We start from the raw sequence: 21,130 nt of genomic DNA on the forward strand, positions 1-21,130 counted from the left end.
AGTTTATATATATAAAAGCCTAAGCAACTGGAGCGACTAGTCGCTATAATGCGCACTGACTACCAGGGGGCAAATGCTCAACGCAGGAGCTGCCCCCTGGTGGTCAGTGCACTCCCACAGCCAACCTCCATAGCTGACCAACCTCCCCTGGTCCCTCCCCCTGTCCGGCAGACCCCAGCCAGCAGCCGGCAGGAAGGAAGGCCCCCATTGGCCCTGATCGCTGGCCAGGCCTAGGGACCCCACCCATGTATGAATTTCGTGCACCAGGCCTCTAGTTTCACTATAAATGAAAGAAAATCTGTAATGCGTGGAAATGCCTGGATTTAAAGAAAATTAAATTTTAAATAAATTGCTGTTGAACATTTTAAAATTAAAGAATTTTTTTTGCCTTTAAAGAGGTTGGTATTTAATCATACAGTTTTTTCTTTTTTCTGCTTCAAATTAGTGGTGTCTAGAACTAGACAAATAGTTGGATTTGACATATTGTGGATGGGCCCGTGTGTTGTGTGTATTCCTGGGTTCAGACTAGAATCATGAGAAACATCTTTGGTAGAATAGAGTTCCTAAAGCTTTTGACTTTCAGTGCTGGGAAAGGAGCAGTGCTTGGTTTCTCATTGTGGATTCAGACAACCTGTATATATTCTTTATCAATTTGGGAGAGACTACATATTTAGGTTTATAAAGGGGAAAAATGAAAAGGATAATTTAGTGTCCCGCACCCACAGCCCAGGTACCTAGAGTTAGATTGAGTTTACATGTTCTAGTGGAAGTCACTTAAAGGTGGCAATAAATGATAGGATAATTTAAGACTATTTGCTTGTGTCTGTTTGAATACACTAGGAGGAAATGGTTTTGAGTCCTAAAAATAAGTTTGCTATCTGTTTTTTGTTTTTGTTTTTTGGTGCAGTGATACTAATTACACTAACAGGGACAGGGCTCTGGGTCCTCGGTGAAATTGTTCTTCTTTCACTAATTTGGGCCATTTGTCTTTCTGCAGACACACCAATCCCATTGTGGAAAATGGACAGACTCATCCGTGCCAAAAAGTCATACAAGAAGTAAGTGTTAACAAATGTCTGTGGTACAAGACTTTCTTCCTTTTTCCTTGCAATGCTGTGGGTAACTAGAGTGAGAAGGTACTTTCTTCTAGGTTCATAGGAAGATTTAATTTGCTAATATGGATTAAATACCAATGAAAAGAGGAATGGAACCATCCAAATAAATAATTTAGATTTTGGATTTTTTTAAAGAAAACAAGCTATGGGAAAATTTATTGAAAGGCCAAAGAAGTGGGAGAGATTGTGTGAATCCTAGAGTTGCTAGGAGGCCTGATTAATACTAGCAACATTTTTTTTTGACAAAGCCAATTAAGCCTTCATTGCTTTAGTTTTCCTATTGATAACATACTTCCCTTATGCTTTTTTTTTTTAATAAATCTTTATTGTTCATATTATTACAATTGTTCCTCTTTTTTCCCCCCATAGCTTCCCTCCACCAGGTTCCTACCACACCCTCTGCCCTTCCCCGCCCCCTCAGTGTCCTCCTTCATAGGTGTACACTTTTTGTTCAGTCTCTTCACGCACCCCCTACTCCCCTTTTCCCCCCAGAATTGGTCAGTCCACTCCCTTTCTATGCCCCTGATTCTATTATATTCACCAGTTAGTACTGTTCATCAGATTTTTTATTTCCTTGGTTTTTAGATTCACTTGTTGATAGTTACCTATTTGTTGTTCATAATTTTTATCTTTATCTTCTTCTTCCTCTTCTTAAAGAATACTTTTTAGCATTTCATATAATTCTGGTTTGGCAGTGATGAACTCGTTTAGCTTTTTCTTATTTGTGAAGCTCTTTATCTCGCCTTCAATTCTGAATGATAGCTTTGCTGGGTAGAGTAATCTTGGTTGTAGGTTCTTGCAATTCATCACTTTGAATATTTCTTGCCATTCCCGTCTGGCCTGCATAGTTTCTGCTGAGAAATCAGCTGACAATCGTATGGGTGCTCCCTTATAGGTAACTAACTGTCTTTCTCTTGCTGCTTTTAATATTCTCTCTTTGTCTTTTGCTCTTGGAATTTTAATTATGATGTGTCTTGGTGTGGTCCTCTTTGGATTCCTTTTGTTTGGGGTTCTGTGTTCTTCCTGGACTTGTAAGTCTATTTCTTTCATCAGGTGGGGGAAGTTTTCTGTCACTATTTCTTCAAATAGGTTTTCAGTATCTTGCTCTCTCTTCTTCTGGGACCCCCATAATTCTTATGTTGGTATGCTTGAAGTTGTCCCAGAGGCTTCTTACACTATCTTCAACTTTTTGTATTCTTTTTGCTTTTTCAGAGGAGTGTTTTTTGCTTCTTGGTACTCCAAATCTTTGACTTGATTCTTGCGATCCTCTAGTCTGCTTTTAGGTGTCTGTATAATATTTTTTATTTCAGTCAGTGTATGCTTTATTTCTAGTTGATCCCTTTTCATGTCCTCGAGGTTCTCGTTTAATTTATCGGCCTTTTCTAGGAAATTCTTGGAAAACCTTATAACCGTGGTTTTGAACTCTATATCCAGTCTTTTGCTTTCCTCCATTTCCTTTAATTGTGGCCTGCCTCTTTGTGTCCACATTTTAGCTGCTTCCCTGAGTTGATGGAGTTGCTTTGTGTGTTAGGTGTCTTAGCAGAGCCCAGTAGCTCAGCCTCCCCAGTTACCTGTGGTGGATCCTCTTGGTGCACCCCTTTGTGGGCTGTATGTGCAGTCTTGTAGTTAAGCCTTGCTTGTTGTTGGTATCACTGGGGGGAGTTGATCTCCAAGCTAATTGGCTGTGAGTATCAGCAGTGTCTCCTCTGGGAGAGCTTCTGTGCTCAGCTTGGATGGGGTGGAGTCTCAGGGTGGTGCAGACAAGTTTTGGTTTCCCATCAGCCCCGCCCTAATGTTCCGAGGTGATGGATGCGCACACCTCTGAGAAGGCTGCTCTCGAGTTTCGCCTGTTGCCAGACAGGCCGGCTTCTCCCCGACCGGAGCTGGATATCAGTGCGGTCAGGAGGTTTTGTTTTTCTCCCGAACGAGAAAGCTAGCCACTGGGAGGGCTTCTGTGCTCAGCTTGGATGGGGCGGGGGTCTCAGGTTGGTGCAGACAAGCTTTGATTTCCCATCAGCCCCGCCCTAAGAGGGCCTTGTTTTCCGTATCCCGCTACAATGGCTGAGCCCCTCTGAGAGAACGCTGCTCTTGAGTTTCGCCTGCTGCCAGACAGGCCGGCCTCTCCCCGACCGGCGCGGATATCGGTGTAATAGGGAGGCTTTGTTTTCCTCCCAAACGAGAAAGCCAGCCGCGCACTTGGTGCCCGTCCTCTCCGCGCTCACAGATCTCCGCACCTCCACAGCTCCCGAAGCTCAGCGTCCCTTTTTCTTTTATTCTAGTTGTAGAGCATCCGCTCAGCCAGCTTTCCGGTGGTTCTGGATGATGTCTGCTCTGTTTTCCAGTTGTAGTTTCAAAATTGTTGTGGTAGGCAACAATTAGGTGTTTATCCTATGCCGCCATCTTGGTTTCTCTTCCCTTATGCTTTTTTCACTGAGGGTAATGTGAGGATCAAAAGGTATGTTTTAAAAAGTGCTTTTCAGTCTATAGCCACACCACCCTGAATGCGCCCAATCTCATCTGATCTCGGAAGCTAAGCAGGGTTGGGCCTGGATGGGAGAAGTGCTTGCTTTTCAGACTACAGGACAGGGGGCACACCAAATGTTCTTAAGTGTTCAACGGTATCAAATAATGCTATTTCCTTTATTCTATTCCTTTTGTTCAGGGTCTTTCAACTTCTTGGAACTGCCTTTAAACATTTCTTCTTCTGTAACTTGTACTAATTCTTTCCACCCTAAATCAGAAAGTTCAAAGTTTAGGAAAATGCATATCTTCGTCCTCTAGTAAAGTTAGACATGCTCCCCTTCCTGTTCTGAAGAGTCATTGTGCTTCTTTTAGAAGCGTTGTGCTTTAGTGATGAATAGTATGTTGAATCTCCACACATGTACACACACATACACTGGTCAGAATCAGGCTATGTGTGTTTCTTATAATGAAAGCTTTTTCCAAATTATTTGAAAGCCAAATATAATGTTACCAACTTGAAAGCATTTTTTTTTCAGCTCTTTCTTTCTTGTGCTTTTTCACTTTTGACTCAGATATGGCCAGTTTTATCTGAGACTTTAAATAAGCATCGGGCTGATAATCGGATTGTAGAACGTTGTTGCAGATGCCTTCGCTTTGCTGTTCGCTGTGTAGGCAAAGGATCTGCAGCCCTGCTGCAGCCACTAGTCACACAGGTAAGTTCTCTACAAGAGGGAAAATGTAACCTGTACAGAATTTGAAATAGGAGCCTTTGGAACAAAAACTCTGGTGATGAAACACTCTTGTATTAATTGAATATGAAAAATAAATTCTTTGAAAGAGGTTAAGTAGTGCCTGTGGTAGGTATGTTGTCTATAATCTAATCTGTATAGTGAAGTCTAATTAGCAATACATTCCAGTGTGAAATTAGGAAAAGAGAATGACTTTAATGTTAAGCTCTTGTATACCAATGCTAAATATTTTTACATTAATTTGCTTTTTTTAAATGTGGTAAGTCAAACTTTGCTATTTCTTAGCCCAAAGGGATTTTTAACTATATTGAACATAGTTCACGTAAGTTTCTTATTTGTCAAGGTATAAATTTGACTCTTTTAATGACCAAGATTGATATGTTATTAAGATGGTATGACTCACTACATGAAGTTCTCTAAAATTATACCTAGAACTACTCTCTATGAGACATCTGTGACTAGTGACTTAGTTCACTAAGTAATTTGTGTTGATGTTAACCTCATAGCAGGGCCAGAACTAGATTGAGGCAAGTGAGGTGTTATGTGCATAAAATTGAGGGAGGCAAGGCCAGTGCCATTTCTGCATTTGTAGGACTCTTAAGCAAGTGCCTTCTTAAATTTTGTACTTGTGCTGTGAGGAAAACTGCTAGACAACACCCACCCAACCTAAAGCAACTCTTCTCCACCTGGACAGGGTACAGACAGTGCAGATTTTAAGGCGGCACACACTCTCAGCAGCTGGCCCTGACAGCGAGTGCCACCTTAAATTCTGCACCCTGGTACTCCACTCTTAAGGAAGCACCCTCAGCTAGGGTCATGCTAGTGCAGTGTCAGGTGACACTTGCATGATCTCCCCTCCTTAAATTGTAGATTTGATTAAAGTTTGTACAGTTACATATTTTAATAGAATTTTAATTATTAGTGATTTTCTATACTCTTAAGTACAACAGTATATGTTTGCATTTAGGCTGCGTCCACCTCTGGTTAAGGGTCTCAGTTGGTGTAATACTTTCTAAGCCCAATATAACTTGATTTTAAAGTCCCTTTGCTGTTGGAGGATATCTCATGACTTTGATATTGTTTTTTTTTATTCCTGTTAATTAAATATGTGATCAACCCAATAGAGTAGGGCAGGAACTTACATAGGAAGTGCGTTCTAAAGTCAGTACATGTGACAAAAATGAAAATTATTCTTAAAAGTCCCATAAACAAGAGGTAAGTAAACTAGAGCTGATGGTCCTGTAGTTTGTAAATAAAGTTTTACTGAGTGATTGCTATGCTTATTCATTTAAGTATTATTTATTGGCCATTTTTGTGCTACAGTGGCAAAGTGAAAGTCAGAAGATTGTATGACTGGCAAAGCCTAAATTATTTACTATCTTGCCCTTTAAGACAATTTGCCAACCCCTGACTTAAATCATTATTCTTTAAGTAGAGCATATATTTTTTGAGTATACAGCACTGAATAGATTCATAGTTCTCGTCTCATGCTCATTCCATGGTATATGCTGTTCAGAGTCAGTTACTCTATCCTTCAGCCCCCACTACTTTTATAGAACTGAATTTATATAAGTTCAGTGCATGGGTGTTGTGATGGCATTTCAAATAGATGAATGTATAGATAGATGCCTCTTGATTTTTGGAGGATAGTAGGGTAAAAATCCTAAACAAATCATTTAATTTAAATGTGTGTATTATATTGAATTTCTATTCTTTTGAGACAGATACCTTAATTGGAAACACTGTTTTTTACTTAGAAGACGAAATAAAGGAGCTTAGGAGCAACTCAAAATTGAAATAATGCTTTCACAGCCTCCAAGATGAAGGCATCGTATATAATAATCCTATATAATAAAAGGCTAATATGCAAATCGACCGAACTGCGGAATGACCAGTCGCTATGATGTGCACTGACCACCAGGGGGCAGACGCTCAATTCAGGAGCTGCCCCCTGGTGGTCAGCGCATTCCCACAGGGGGAGTGCCGCTCAGCCAGAAGCCGGGCTCAAGGTGGTGGGAGCCTCTCCCACCTCTGCAGCAGCGCTAAGCTATCAGTCGGACATCCCCCAAGGGCTCCCGGACTGCAAGAGGGTGCAGGCCGGGCTGAGGGGACCCCCCCTCCCAAGTGTACGAATTTCATGCACCAAGCCTCTAGTTTGGTATATTTGTCCCTGCTATAGCTCTACTAGTTTTTTGGGTTTATTTAATGCAAATAGGAGCAACTATTAGATGTTAGAAAATTTGAGTATGCTATGCTATGGTTTTACAAACATTATACAAGCCTTGGATAAAATAGTTCTTTAATGTCTTTCAGCTTGAAGTATTATACAGCTTGCTTTCCTATGTTGTCTGAAAGAGAAGAGACTAGTCTTTCTGTAAATGTCTTCCTCCAAACAGCTTTCTAAGTTAATACTTATTGAGGGGTATCAACCTCAATAAGAGGTTGAATTAGTTGGTTTTTCCCTTGGCAGATGGTGAATGTGTACCATGTACATCAGCATTCCTGTTTCCTGTACCTTGGCAGTATCCTTGTGGATGAGTATGGCATGGAAGAGGGCTGTCGGCAGGGATTACTAGACATGCTTCAGGTATGTTTTCTTTGGGGAGTATAGATGTGTTGGTTCTTGGATGGTCTAAAGGCCTAGCAGTGTGTTCTTTACCATGTCTTTAATTCTGTTGCTTCTTTATGTTTCCACCCCAGGCATGTTGATTTCCTAATAACAGGGAGATAGAAACTTCCTAGTTCTCTGGACAGGCCTGCTTGGGAGAAAGAAAGATTGACTACACAAATGTAATGATCAATTATGCACTGCCTAATTATGCACTCCAGAGATAGGGTTTTTTTGGGGAGTGGGGAGGTGGGCACCTGGATTTAAATTCTTGCCTGGAACAGCCAGTGAACAAGTTTGCTCAGCACGGATGGTCTTAGGGTAAATAGCAGACGTTGGAAAAAGTTTCTGATATACTGTCCCCCGTTCCTCCCCCCTCTAGTCATGGGGGTGGAGGATGGGTGGGAATATATTAAGGAGTTAAATTATGATACTCCTTTTCCTCAAGATGTATTTTCCTTTAAACCTTCATCTACTCCTTTAGCAGACTGACCATGTTTAGCACATATAAGTACAGCCTTTAATCTCAGAAACTTCTAAAGCTTTGAAATGACATCTATCCAACTTCATCAACTAAAATCTATACCATCAATCCTTCCTGAAATGTGGCTTTCATTTGTGAAAACTATGTCAACTGAGAGAGATTTTCATCTTCCTTTTCTTGATCTTATTTTTGTCCTTTTTTTTTTGTCTGTGCTTTCCCCCTCTTTGTTCCTTTTGTATATGTTGTGATATTTAGCAAGTCTGAATGCTGTGGCATTTATATACAAGTATTTGTTTTAAAATCACTTCTGTTTTAGGCACTGTGCATCCCCACCTTTCAGCTCCTAGAACAGCAAAATGGGCTCCAGAATCACCCAGACACTGTGGATGACCTGTTCAGGCTAGCCACCAGGTCAGTTCTTCCAAAGAGCAACCCTTTCTTTTATTGTTCATTCCCATCACTGCTTAAACTTGTCACCTAACACTTGACTGTTTCCTTCTCTGTGAAATGACTTAAGTGAAGTAGGTAGATTAATCATTCATAACCCAAAGTTAAATTTTGAGCCAGATTATCCCCATAAGTGAGGAAAAGGAATTGGATGGGAGCAGGGGAGAGTGGCTGAGTTCCTATCATGAAGGAGGAAACACATGCAGGACAGTAAAATTGAGCTTGGTAAAAACATTTGACTAGATAATCTCTAAAAATCCCTTGTGGTTTTAACTTTGTATGCTGCTACAATATCAGGCTTCACCTCAAATTTATCCTTGAGTAGATATATTTCAGAAAAAAAATACTTAGGATTTTAAGGTGCTTAGAAGTTATCTGGTGTTACACTTCCCAGCTCTGCCCCTAACCTGCCACCTCACCTAGTGCTTAAATTCCTTTTACCAGTAACACTGATGTTATTGTCAAATCTTTGAGTTCCTTCTTAGTCCCTCACTAAGGACTTTTAATCAAACCAGTTAGTGAACATAAAACCTTTTATAAAAATATAAACCATTATTAAATGTAGATGTTAGTTTTTGGACAAGTTAGAAAAACGTGTGGGTTTTTTTTTTCCTCAGCTTATATGGGTGGGTTGTCAACCTCTGTTTTTCCAGTACGTATTCCTTGAAAAACTAATTCCTGGAGATATTCTTTGTACAAATGGTTACCTGGTGAAAATAACTTGGAAAAATATTGTTTTTCTTGGAGATTCTCCATTACATTAAAGGATCTGAGAAACCTTGTGGAAAATTGAATGGAAAGTAATAGCATTTCCATATACTTCCTGCTTCCCTCACCCCCACCATCTCCCTCACTATCAACAGCATCCCTCACCAGAGTGGTTTGTTAGAATTGATTAACCTGCATTGACACATTATCACCTACAGTCTATAAAACATTAGGTTTTATTCTTGATTGTTTACCTTCTATGGGTTTGGACAAATGTATAATGACATATATCCATCATTATAGTATTGTACAGAATAGTTTTACTACCCTAAAAATCCCCTGTGCTACACCTATTTGTCCCTTCCTCCTCTTCAAACCCTAGCAACCACTGATCTTTTTACTTTCTCCATAGTTCTGTCTTTTACCCTGGCTGCTTTTATAGCATTTTCCTGTCATTTATACCAGCATGTCTTTCCACACCAGGTTTATTCAGCGTAGCCCTGTTACCTTGCTGAGGAGCCAGGTGGTCATCCCTATCTTACAGTGGGCCATTGCCTCTACTACCCTGGACCACCGGGATGCCAACTGTAGTGTCATGAGGTTCCTACGAGACCTCATCCACACAGGGGTAGCCAATGATGTAAGTATAAACATTGTAACTTTTCTACTTTGCAGCTCATTATCTTCTCATATTGCTTCCTCGTTTCCTTAGGGGTATCTGTCTTATAATGCTGGCTTGGTGGTGATGTACTTCTTTAGCCTTTTTTTTTTTTGTCTGGAAAGCTCTTTACTATCTATTTTGAATGATAGCCTTGCTGGATATAGTAATCTGGTTTTAGATCCTTTATTTCCATTACCTTGAGTACTTTATACCATTTCCTTCTGGCCTGTAGAGTTTCTGATGAGAAATCAGGTGTCAGCCTTATGGGAGTTCCTTTGTAGGTAACAGTTTGCTTTTCTCTTGCTGCCTTTAAGATTCTCTGTCTTTAATTTTTGGCATTTTAATTATGATGTGTCTGGGCTTGGGCCTGTTTGGGTTCTTCTTGCTTGAGATTGAGACTCTCTGTGCCCCCTGAACTTGTGTGACTTTTCCCTTCACCTGGTTAGGGAACTTTTGTACCATTATTTTTTCAAACACATTCTCTATCCCTTGCTCACTTTCTTCCCCTTCTGGCACTCCTATTCAAATATTTTTACATTTCTTATTGTTCCACAGCTCCCTTAAACTGTCCTCCTATTTTTTCATTGGTTTTTCTTTTTGGTCCTCTGAGTGATTTTTTTTCTACCTTGTCTTCTAATTCACTGATCCAATCCTTGGCTTCCCCTAATCTGCTTTGTATTCCTTCCAGTGTGTTCTTTATTAGTGCTATGTCATTCTTCATAGTTATTGTATCTTTTTTCATGCTGTTGAGCATCTTTGCCATCATTATTCTGAACTCTGTGTCTCATAAATTTCTTATCTCCATTTCATTTAGTTCTTCCAGAGAATTCTCTTATTCTCTCATTTGGAACTTACTTTTTTGTCTTCCCATTTTGGCTGCCTGATGGGTTTGTGTCTGTGTATTAGGTAGATCTACTACAACTCCCAATCTCTAGGGTAGGACAATGTCAGACACTGTGACTGGCCCTGAGTACCCAGTTTGGAGCATCAGCAATCCACAGTTTGTGGCTTTCCCTGCTGGGGCTGGATACCTTTGGAAAGGACCAAGATGTGCACCAGGTGCTGCTTTTCCTAGCCCCAGGCCTGGGATTAGATCAGACAAAGTCTCAAAGCCTCCAGAGACCCGCCTCTGCCTGCATTCCCATTGACACTCAGACTTGATTAGCCTCAGGCTATCGACCACAGTATGGGGTGAGAGGTCTTCCAACAGAGTGGGGCAACTGCCTTCCCCCCAGGCAAAAACCACTGGATAGCAAAGTTCCACAGGAGAAAGATTTCCTCCTCAGCATGAGGGAATGACTCAGCACAGGAAACAAGGGGGTCTGCTCCCTGATCTCCAACTCCAAAGCCCCCAATCCTGGCTTCTGCTCACACAACTTCATTCTACTCTGCCCAAGGTAAGTGCTTGCACACTAAAGTTTGTGTGTTGGCCCTTTAAGAGGGTTCCTGCAATTCCAGTTACCTCACTGTCAGACAGAACCCTGCTGCTTGTCACATACAGTTGTTATGTGGGTACCTTTATCAGTTCTGTTGTTCAGGCCGGAGAGCCCAGCTTGGGGTTTAGACCTCAGAGTTCTCAGTGGGAACCCCCCACAACTGAGATATTTCTCAGAACTTCAGCTGCTGTCTGTAGGAACCTGGCCAGCTCTTTCGGTCCTCCCCACTTCCTACCAGTCTCTATGCGGTATCCACTTTCCATTCTTGGTTATCAGGGGTCCCTCCAGCTAGTCTTTAGTTGACTTTTCAGGGTGGGTTTTCTGTATTTTAGTTGCATTTCCAGTTTGGTCCTGGGAGAGTGTCAGTATAGCTTTCACTTACTCCACTGCCATTTTGGAATCGTCTCAGTTAGTTTTCAAAAAGGAAATAAGAATACTTTGTTATTTTTCACAGAAAAAAAATATTAAGAAAATTGCTACCCTTAATCTTTAATCATTGTGTCTCTTCTGCCCTCTTTTCATGAAAAATCTAAGGGTTAATCTGAGCTGAAACCCAGGTCCATTTCTTTGATACTAAACTCAATGTTTTCTTCATGACGAAACATTTGGTGGGCTTTGTGAATCCTCCTGCTATATAATATATATACTTTCTTTCCTGGGAAAGAGAAATGGCTAGACCAGCAGTTTTTGACCTTTTTCATCTCATGGCACACATAAACTAATTACTAAAATTCTGCAGCACACCAAAAAATATGTTAAATTTTTTTTGCCAGTCTGACAAATTAAAAAAAGGTATGATTTTGGTTGATTCACACTGGATGGCTATTCTGTTGGCTGTTGTCTTCTTTTCTTTCTTTCTTTCTTTTCTTTCTTTCTTTTCTTTCTTTCCTTCCTCCCTCCCTCCCTCCCTCCCTCCCTCCCTCCCTCCCTCCCTCCCTCCCTCCCGGGCCCCTGACTGAATAGTTAGATTTTGCATGTTTTAAAAATTCTTGCAGCACACCCATTGATAATGCTGTGCTAGATTAAAGGGGAAAGAGTACTTGGTCTTTGGAAAGTTGAAATTAGAACTTATCCATAGCTTCTGTTTTCTTTACAGCATGAAGAGGACTTTGAATTACGGAAAGAATTGATTGGACAGGTGATGAACCAGCTGGGACAGCAACTTGTAAGCCAGCTGCTCCACACATGCTGCTTTTGTCTCCCTCCCTACACCTTACCAGATGTGGCCGAAGTGCTCTGGGAGATCATGCAGGTTGACAGACCGGTAAGATTATTTTCATAAGATGCCCATTTCTCCCAGGCCTAAATTTGGGTTCCTTGCGGCCAACTATACCTTTGAAAGCAGCCCTGTTGAACATTCATGGAACCTAATTTAGGCTTATTGCTAAGTTTAATTGGTAGACAAAGGAGGTCACATGAGGCCATTGATTCATCACTGGGTTATTAAAAGCATATTTTTGTCACTGTTGTATGGCTTATAAATTACCATAAGTGAATACGAAGTATTGAATTCAGCTCTGTGGCCATCAATGAGAAATGTGTTCATTTGTGGGAAGTGCCCATGTATCACTTGTATAGTGTTACAGGTTATTTAGGAAGTGTTATTTAACTTCAATCTCCTTAGATAGCATGTATGGTTCCCTGGTAATAAAACTTGTCAGAGCATTTGGAGGCATATAGGTATATTGTAAAACTAGTCCACAATATGTACTTGATTTATTTCCTTATTGGATTTATTTGCTTCCTGTTTTACTTCTTCAACCAAATGACAAATTAAAAAAAGGTATGATTTTGGTTGATTCACACTGGATGGCTATTCTGTTGGCTGTTGTCTTTTCTTTCTTTCTTTCTTTTCTTTCTTTTCTTTCTTTCTTTTCTTTCTTTCCTTCCTCCCTCCCTCCCTGAGCATGGAAATTTTTTTTAGGCTATCCAGTAATGGCCAAGAAATTTCAGCACTAGGCCACATGATCATAAATCAGGTTATGTGCGCTGCATGAAAGTTCTGAACATAGTGACAAAGTATATCATAGCCTGTAATTTATTTTTTAAATAGGATTTATAATTTTTGATATTTAATATAAAAGCAGTTGGGCCTAGTTAAAGTGAGCTTTCTACCAGAAGAGAAAGATCCAGATACTTATAACTTTGAAATACATGTATATCTTAACATTGTTTTTTGCTTTATGTTATCACTGGCAGTTCTTGGCCTCAATTTCAGCAGTTTCACAAAAGAAAATGCACTTTTACTGTTAGACTTTAATATCGACTGAGCCAGAAGTTCTGCCTGGTCTGGTGTGTTGATCTCCAAAATTCAGTGATTAGTGTATATTGTCTTAGTGGGCATATGCTTTACTTGATCTTAGATTCAAACAAAAAACATTCACATGGAGGGCAGATGCTTAATAGATTTCCAACATTTTCTTTAGGTTTATACTTCAGAAACAGCCACATTAACTTTAATTCTTATATATCAAACTCTGAGGCTCCTGCATGACTGCTTTTATCAAATAATCCTTCAGTGCTTCCATGTAAGTTCAAGTGTTTTAGGAATGCATAGTACCAACAGTTCCCATTGCTGGGTGTTCAATACATATGTTCTGTTTCAATCTAATACAGTAGTAGTTTTGTGTTTTCCTGAAGAAAGTACTCTGTGAGCCTAGGGACCAACAACTTTAATTCCAAAAGTCCTTGACATGAGAAATAAAATGTCCATACTTTCTCACTTTTTTACAAATACACTTGGTTCCCAAGTAACAAAAAACTTATTACATAAATTTGATTTTAGGAAAACATTCTTGATTTGTAAACATGTAGTTAAATGCTAACAGAAGAAGAAAATGAGAACAGCAAGTTTGGACAGGAATAAAAACCATGTAACCATGTGCTCTTAAGAGTTTACTATAGACCCACAAGCTATGAAGCAATTTAAAGGGATTGTTTTCTCTAAACATCAACTACAGCTGAGTTTTTGTAAAGGAACTCTTACATAAATTTAGGTTGTCTATACCTTATAAGTAAACTGATTGAAGTTGTAACTAAGTATTTAAGTCCAAAGAACATTTACATTCTTGAGGACTTTCTTAATCATACCATTTTCAAAGTTCAATACTTTTTCCTTTTTTAAAAAAAAAAATATATTTCTTTATTGATTTCAGAGAGGAAGGGAGAAGGAGAGAGAGATAGAAACATCAATGATGAGAGAGAATCATTGACCGGATGCCTCCTGCACACCCCCCACTGAGGATCGAGCCCGCAACCCAGGCGCATGTGCCATTGGCCGGAATCGAACCCGGGACCCCTCAGTCCACAGGCTGAAGCGCTATCCACTGAGCCAAGCCGGCCAGGGCAAAGTTCAATACTTTTTCAATAGAAGATGACATGCGAACTTTGTCTCTTGACTTGAGTGAACTTCTAAAGCCCTTTCTTTCTTGGATACCCACCTGTGACAAATTTATTCAGTATTTTCTTTTTTTGAAATATATTTTTTATTTCAGAGAGAAAGGGAGAGGGAGAGAGAGAAACATCAATGATGAGAGAGAATCATTGATCTGCTGCTTCCTGCACACCCCACACTGGGGATCAAACCCACAGCCTGGGCATGTGCCCTAACTGGGAATCGAATCAGGACCTCCTGGTTCATAGGTCAGTGCTCAACCACTGAGCCATGCCAGTTGGGCTTATTCAGTGTTTTCAACCTAATTTCTCAGATTGCTTTACTGGAAGATGACAAGGCTCATTATATGCTAGCTAATTGTTGGTCTTTGCTTTTTAGTTTAGTTTCTTACTGTTTTTGTTTTGTTAACTCTTGAGTGTTTTTTGGATACCAAAACTTGGTCAGTTAAGGATTTCCTGAATTTCTTATCCCTGCTTTTTGTGTGTGTGTGTGTTGGGTTTTTTTTTTATACTTTTTATTGATTTCAGAGAGGAAGGGAGAGGGAGAAAGAGATAGAAACATTTATATATATAAAAGCCTAAGCAACCATTACAACCTGTCAACTGAATGACCAGTTGCTATGACGATGCACTGACCACCAGGGGGCAGATGCTCAATGCAAGAGCTGCCCCCTAGTGGTCAGTGCACTCCCACAGCCAACCTCCCGTGGCCGGCCAACCTCCATCGATCCCTCCCCCGGCCGGCCAAGCCCCGATTGGCCCTGATCACCAGCCAACCTCCTGCGGTCCCGATCGCCTGCCAGGCCAAGGGACCTCACCCATGCACGAATTCATGCACCGGGGCTTCAATCGATGATAAGAGAGAATCATTGATCTGCTGCCTCCTGCATGCCCCCTACTGTGAATCAATCCCACAACCCAGACATATGTCCTTGATTGGAATCGAACCTGGGACCCTTCAGTCTGCAGGATGACACTCTATCCACTGAGCCAAACCAGTTAGGGCTTTTTTTTGTTTGAGTAGAGTGTTGTCTTCCTTGAGGGCAACATGTGAAAAATTATGCAGTATTTTTTTGGCGTAAGGAAAGGTTTATTGATGGGGAAGGTACCAACCAAGAAGATGGGAAGTTTTAGGGGTGTCTCAAATCCATCTTAAGAAAGTATAGAATTCAGGCTTTTATGTCAAGTGAAGGATAAATGGGAGAGGCAAGAGTTGATTAACAACCACAGACATCTGGACCCCAGCAGGGGTCCAGAGGCCAACAAGGGTCCGAGGAAGATTATTAAACTTTTTTGTTTTCAGTCTTGATTCTGGTTGGTGTGAGTATGGTTACGAGCTTCCTGCAAGTAGTTTGAATTTCCTGTACATGAGGGTTTACTGCACTTGTTTCCCATATAATCCAGTTCAATGGTACAGATTCTAAGGGCCTCATCACATCCTCATTGATGATGATACTGTTGGCAACAATGAAAATAACACCAGGTGTTAAAAACTGGTGGAGTCAGACCAGACCTCAGTTCAGCAACTTTGGTACTTGTGTTCTGGCTAAGAAAGAATTCAGAGCCAAGATTCAAACTATAAGAGAAAGTTTATTTAGAAAGTCACACAGGTAGAAGTGAGTCATGGAAGAAATAGGCTCAGGAATCAAGTTATAGAGGCTCAAGAAGGGCCCTTGGAGCTTAGGAGAGGGAAAAGGAAAGGAATACACGTCGGGGAAGAAGAGGGAGAGGGGAAAGGGACAGCATGCTCCCAGGAGGGAGAGTGCGCCATGCAGTACTTTTTAAGCATTTGTAGTGTAATATTTACTTTTTCTCTGGTCTGTTATCATAAATTAACATAATGGGAAAACATATAATGTAAAAAAATTAGCTGGAAACTATAACCAAAGTATACATTCTACTTAAGAAAAACATGAAGAATAATTAGAACTGACTCAAAGAAGAACAATTCGACTGAAAATAAGAATCCAGAGGAAGTCTCTAGAATTTTGATTTTTAGTTTGAAGAGGAAGGAAGCAAGGGGGCTGAGGATAAGCAGTTTTTGTGCATATGAAAGGTTAAAGATACCTTGTTTAGGTATAAATAAATTCTTTTAAATAGCAACTAGAGTGAACAGCGAAAGAACTTTCTAACCCAAAGAAGGGTGGGTATCACAAAGGACCTTATTGACATGACTTCTGAGAGAGATGACCTTAAAATCCTGAAATTTCTGAATTTATATTACATTTATACTTTGACATGTTTACTTACTATACTTTTTGTCCCTACCCTTTCTGGTACCTGAACCTTTGCCTTTGATTTTTATACTCATGAGTATTATGGCAGCTATTTAATTTTTAAAATACTGTATAAGTTTAATGACAGGAACAGAACAATAGCCTCATCCAGAAGAGACTTCCCTCTCAAGGAAGAAGGCTCTTTCTTAAATGATGTCTGCTACCCCTTTGAAGGGAAGTCTAGGCATGTCTTTGTATCTGGTTCCAACCCCCAGAGGGTTGGATGACCTAAAAATAGTGCTTTTGTTAATTCTTTTACTTGCTTCCAAGTCCCAAGGCACTAATGCTACTAAGGAAAACATGCAGGTTTTTGTTATTACCTATAGAGTCCCACTTGAGTAAGCCCTGCCCCCTTTAAAAACTCTTCTTCTTCTTCTTCTTGGTACAGACTTTTTGTCGATGGTTAGAGAATTCCTTGAAAGGTTTGCCAAAGGAAACAACTGTGGGAGCTGTCACAGTGACACACAAACAACTAACAGATTTCCACAAACAAGTCACTAGGTGAGTGATGCTGGGTGTGTGGGTTTTTAAAGGAGTATGAACTGCAGCTAGGGTGTGTAGAAAAATATATCTTTGTTTCTTGTACCATCTTAGTTAAAGGAGTATGAACTGCAGCTAGGGTGTGTAGAAAAATATATCTTTGTTTCTTGTACCATCTTAGTTACAGATCTGCCCAGGAGTATGTTTCTTATATGCCTTTGTATTTTTAGTGTCCATGTAGTCTTGAATTGCAGATTGGCATGGGAAGCCAGTCTTGGGGAAAATATCACCATGTAGTATATGTGTGTGTCAGTTTTATTGTATATATATATTAACTGTTATAAGAACTTAATAAGTAAGTGGAAGCATTATATCTTTCAAAAGAAAAATGCACTGAGCAGCACACTACCCTGCAGGAGATCTGTTTTTTTCTTTTTAAGTTCTCAATTCTTATTCGTATTCAGGGGTCAAGAATGCAGGTGTCTGAATAGGTGAAGCATTGATTGTAAAACATAGAGTGATGTAGATTGCAATAAATTAGAAAAATGTTGCCATATCTAAAACAATCTCTCTAGGATGCATTCTCTCTGGGATGCATTAGGCCCATGAACCACTTGCTTACAGCTCACTTAAAATGTTAGGTGTACATAAGTGGGTTGTTTTTTTTTACTATGAACATAAACACTAGAGGCCCAGTGCACAAAATTCGTGCACGGGATTGGGGGGCAGTATCCCTCAGTTCAGCCTGAACCCTCTCCAATCTGGGACCCCTTGAGGGATGTCCCTCTCACAATCCAGGACTGCTGGCTCCCAACCGCTCGCCTGCCTGCCTGCCTGCCTGATTGCCCCTAACCACTTCTGCCTGTCCGCCTGATCACCCCCTAACCACTCCCCTGCCAGCCTGATCGATGCCTAACTGCTCCTCTGCCAGCCCGATTGCCCCTAACTGCCCTCCCCTGCTGGCCTGGTCACCCCTAACTGCCCTCCCCTGCAGGCCTGGGTCCCCCCCCAACTGCCCTCCCTTTCAGGCCTGGTCCCTCCCAACTACCCTCCCCTGCTGGTCTGATTGCCCAGAACTGCCCTCCCCTGCCGGCCATCTTGTGTCCACATGGGGGCGGCCATCTTGTGTGTGGGGTGATGGTCAATTTGCATATTACCGCTTTATTAGATAGGATTTTATATAGCTACATAGTCTTTCTAATCACTATTTTATATCTATACCAGGTATTGCTTAATTTCCTTACAGTACCTCTCTTAGTAGACATTTGATCTTGTTTTTGTTGTTGTTTTCAGTGTTATAGATAATATGGTAAGTCTAGCCTTTTCTTCTTTTGACCATTTTCATCAAAATCACTGAATCAAAGGTTATGAGACTTTTATAGTCCTTTATAATATTAATGACAGCAACTTAAATTGGATGTTATAACTGTGTGTTACCTTGCCTGGATATTCCTTTTTGTGTCTAGAGTCTAGAATTTTGACTAAATTTTAAGCAGTGGCTTATATTCATTCAGTTGTGGGACAATTTCTAGATCCAAGAATGAGTGTTGATAATAGTGAAAGAAACTTGAAATATTCCAATTGCCCATCAATAGACAACAATTATATAACAGTTTGTTTATACCAGTAAGCACTTTAAAAAAAAGGGGGGGGGGATGCATATATGAAAAAAAAAGATATAAAGGGGGGAATAACAGTATCATATAAACCCAACTTGCACTTAAATTTTTTTATTTTTAATTGTGATAAAATACACACAGAGTTGATCATCTTAACCATTTTGAGTGTGCTGTTAGTAGTGTAAGTATGTTCACATTGTTGTGACTCTAGAACTTTTTCATTTTGCACATCTGAAGCTATGCCCATTCTTTGCTCACCCTGCCCCTGGCAACCATCATTCTACTTTCTCTGTGTGTGTGTGTGTGTGTGTGTGTGTGTGTGTGTGTGTGTGTGTGTCTATATATACACCACATTTTATTTTTTCATTTCTCTGCTGATGAATATTTGAGTTGTTTCAGCCTCTTGTCTATTATAAGTAATGCTTCTGTAAACATGAATATACAAATAAGACCCTGCTTTTAATTCTTTTGGATATATATCTGGACATGGGATTTCTGGATTATATGGCAATTCTGTTTAATTTTTTTGAAGAACCTCCATACTATTTTCCATAGTGGCTATTTTATATTCCCACCAACAGTACATAAGGTTCTGATTTCTCCATATCTGTTTTTACTTTTGTTGCCTGTGCTTTTGGTGTCATATTCAAGAAATCATTATCAAATCTAATGTAATGAAGTTTTTCCCCTATGTTTTTTTTCTAACAGTTTTATAGTTTTAATTCTTTGATCAATGTTGAGTTTTGTATATGATGTGTGTTAAGCGTCCAACTTTATGTTTTTGCATATGGACATCTAGTTTTCCCAGCACTGCCCTTTTCTGTATTGAATGGCATTTTTATTGAAAATCATATGCAAGGGATTTATTTCTGGGCTCTCTATTCTATTCCATTGGTCTCTGTGTCTGTCTTTATGTTAGTACCATACCATTTTGATTACTATAGCTTGAATTTTAAAATTGGGCAGTGTGAGACCTCCAACTTTATTCTTTTTCAAGATTCTTTTGGCTCTTCTGGGTCCCTTGTGATTCCACATTTTTCTGTTTTCACACACAAAAAGTGAATTGGGATTTTTTTAAAAATATATATTTTATTGATTTTTTACAGAGAGGAAGGGACAGGAACAGAGAGCTAGAAACATCGATGAGAGAGAAACATCGATCAGCCGCCTCCTGCACACTCCCTACTGGGTATGTGCCTGCAACCAAGTCACATGCCCCTGACCGGAACTGAACCTGGGACCCTTCAGTCCGCAGGCCAACGCTCTATCCACTGAGCCAAACCAGTTTTGGCCAATTGGGATTTTTTAAAATAGGAATTACATTGAATCTGTAGATCAGTTTGGATAGTATTGACATCTTAACAATATTAAGACTTCCAATCCATGAGCACAAGATGTCTTTCCATTTATTGATGTCTTTAATTTCTTGCAGCAACATTTTGTAGTTTAAGCATTTTATTCTCTTTGATGCTATTTTAAATGAACGAATGTGTACTTTTAAAAGCCATATATCTACACACACACACACACACACACATATGCGTGTGCTAGAGGCCCGGTGCACGGAATTCGTACATGGGGATCGGGCCTAAACTGGCAGTCGGACATCCGGGACCGCTGGCTCCTAACTGCTCACCTGCCTGCCTGACCCCTCTTAACTTCCCCCCCGCCTGATCACCCCCAACCGCCTCTGCCTACCGACCTGGTCGCCCCTAACTGCCCCCCCACCGGCCTGGTCACCCCTAACTGCCCTCCCCCACTGCCAGCCTGGTCACCCCCAACTGCCTCCCACCCCGCCAGCCTGGTCACCCCCAACTGCCCCCCCTGCCAGCCTTGATGCAAATGTTGGTACATTTTACATTGTCCTAGAGCAGTGATGGTGAACCTGTGACACGCGTGTCAGCACTGACACGTGTAGCCATTTCTGATGACACACGGCATGCCGAGGATGAAACATTTGCGAAATAATGTTTTTTCCTCAAAGTGACACACTACCCGAGTTATGCTCAGTTTTTTGGTGAAGTTTGACACACCAAGTTCAAAAGGTTGCCCATCACTGTCCTAGAGACTCCTTACAGTATCTTCATACTTTGGGATTTCTTTTTGCTGTCCTGGTTGTGTGTTTTTTGCTTCCTTATATTCTAAATTGCTGATTTTATTCTCAGCTTCATCTACTCTACTGCTGATTCCGTTAAATTATTCTTCATTTCAATTACTATGTCCTTCATTTCTGATTGGTTATTTTTTATGGTTTCTATGTCTTTTTTCATGCCGTTGAAGTTCTCAGTAAGTTCCTTGGGCATCCTTATAACCATTGTTTTGAACTCTGTATCTGGCAGTTTGCTTGCCTCCATTTCACTTAGTTCTTCATGGAAATTTCTCCTGTTCTTTCACTTGGGACCTGTTTTTGTTGTGTCCACATGTTGGCTATTTCCCTATGTTTGTTTCTATGTATTAGGTAGAGTTGCTTGTCTTCTGGACTTGGTCGAGTGGCCTTATGTAGTAGGTGTCCTGTAGGGCCCAGTGGCACAGCCTTCCCAGTCATCTGAGCTGGATGCTCCAGGTGCACGCCTGTGTGGGCTATGTGCACTGTCCTGTTGTCATTGAGCCTTAATTTCATCACTGGGAGGGATTGACCCCAGGCCAATCAGCTGTGAGGACTGGCTGCAACAACAGAGAAGAGCTATGGAA

The 21,130-nt window shown here is 40.5% G+C and overlaps 1 protein-coding gene across 2 annotated transcripts in view; it reads left to right on the forward strand.

The window, feature by feature from the left end:
• The window catches only part of TNPO3 (transportin 3), a 110,460-nt gene that overhangs the window by 79,031 nt on the left and 10,299 nt on the right, over window positions 1–21,130 (forward strand). For both annotated transcript variants that reach the window (XM_079785704.1, XM_079785705.1), the window contains 7 exons: window positions 998–1,058; window positions 4,151–4,291; window positions 6,798–6,914; window positions 7,736–7,830; window positions 9,058–9,214; window positions 11,768–11,935; window positions 16,729–16,841. In XM_079785704.1, the coding sequence (XP_079641830.1) occupies window positions 998–1,058; window positions 4,151–4,291; window positions 6,798–6,914; window positions 7,736–7,830; window positions 9,058–9,214; window positions 11,768–11,935; window positions 16,729–16,841 (852 nt within the window). The remainder of the gene's footprint in view (window positions 1–997; window positions 1,059–4,150; window positions 4,292–6,797; window positions 6,915–7,735; window positions 7,831–9,057; window positions 9,215–11,767; window positions 11,936–16,728; window positions 16,842–21,130) is intronic.

Source organism: Cnephaeus nilssonii (assembly GCF_951640355.1).
Source record: "Cnephaeus nilssonii genome assembly, chromosome: 12".
In the NCBI taxonomy this organism is placed as follows: Eukaryota; Metazoa; Chordata; class Mammalia; order Chiroptera; family Vespertilionidae; genus Cnephaeus; species Cnephaeus nilssonii.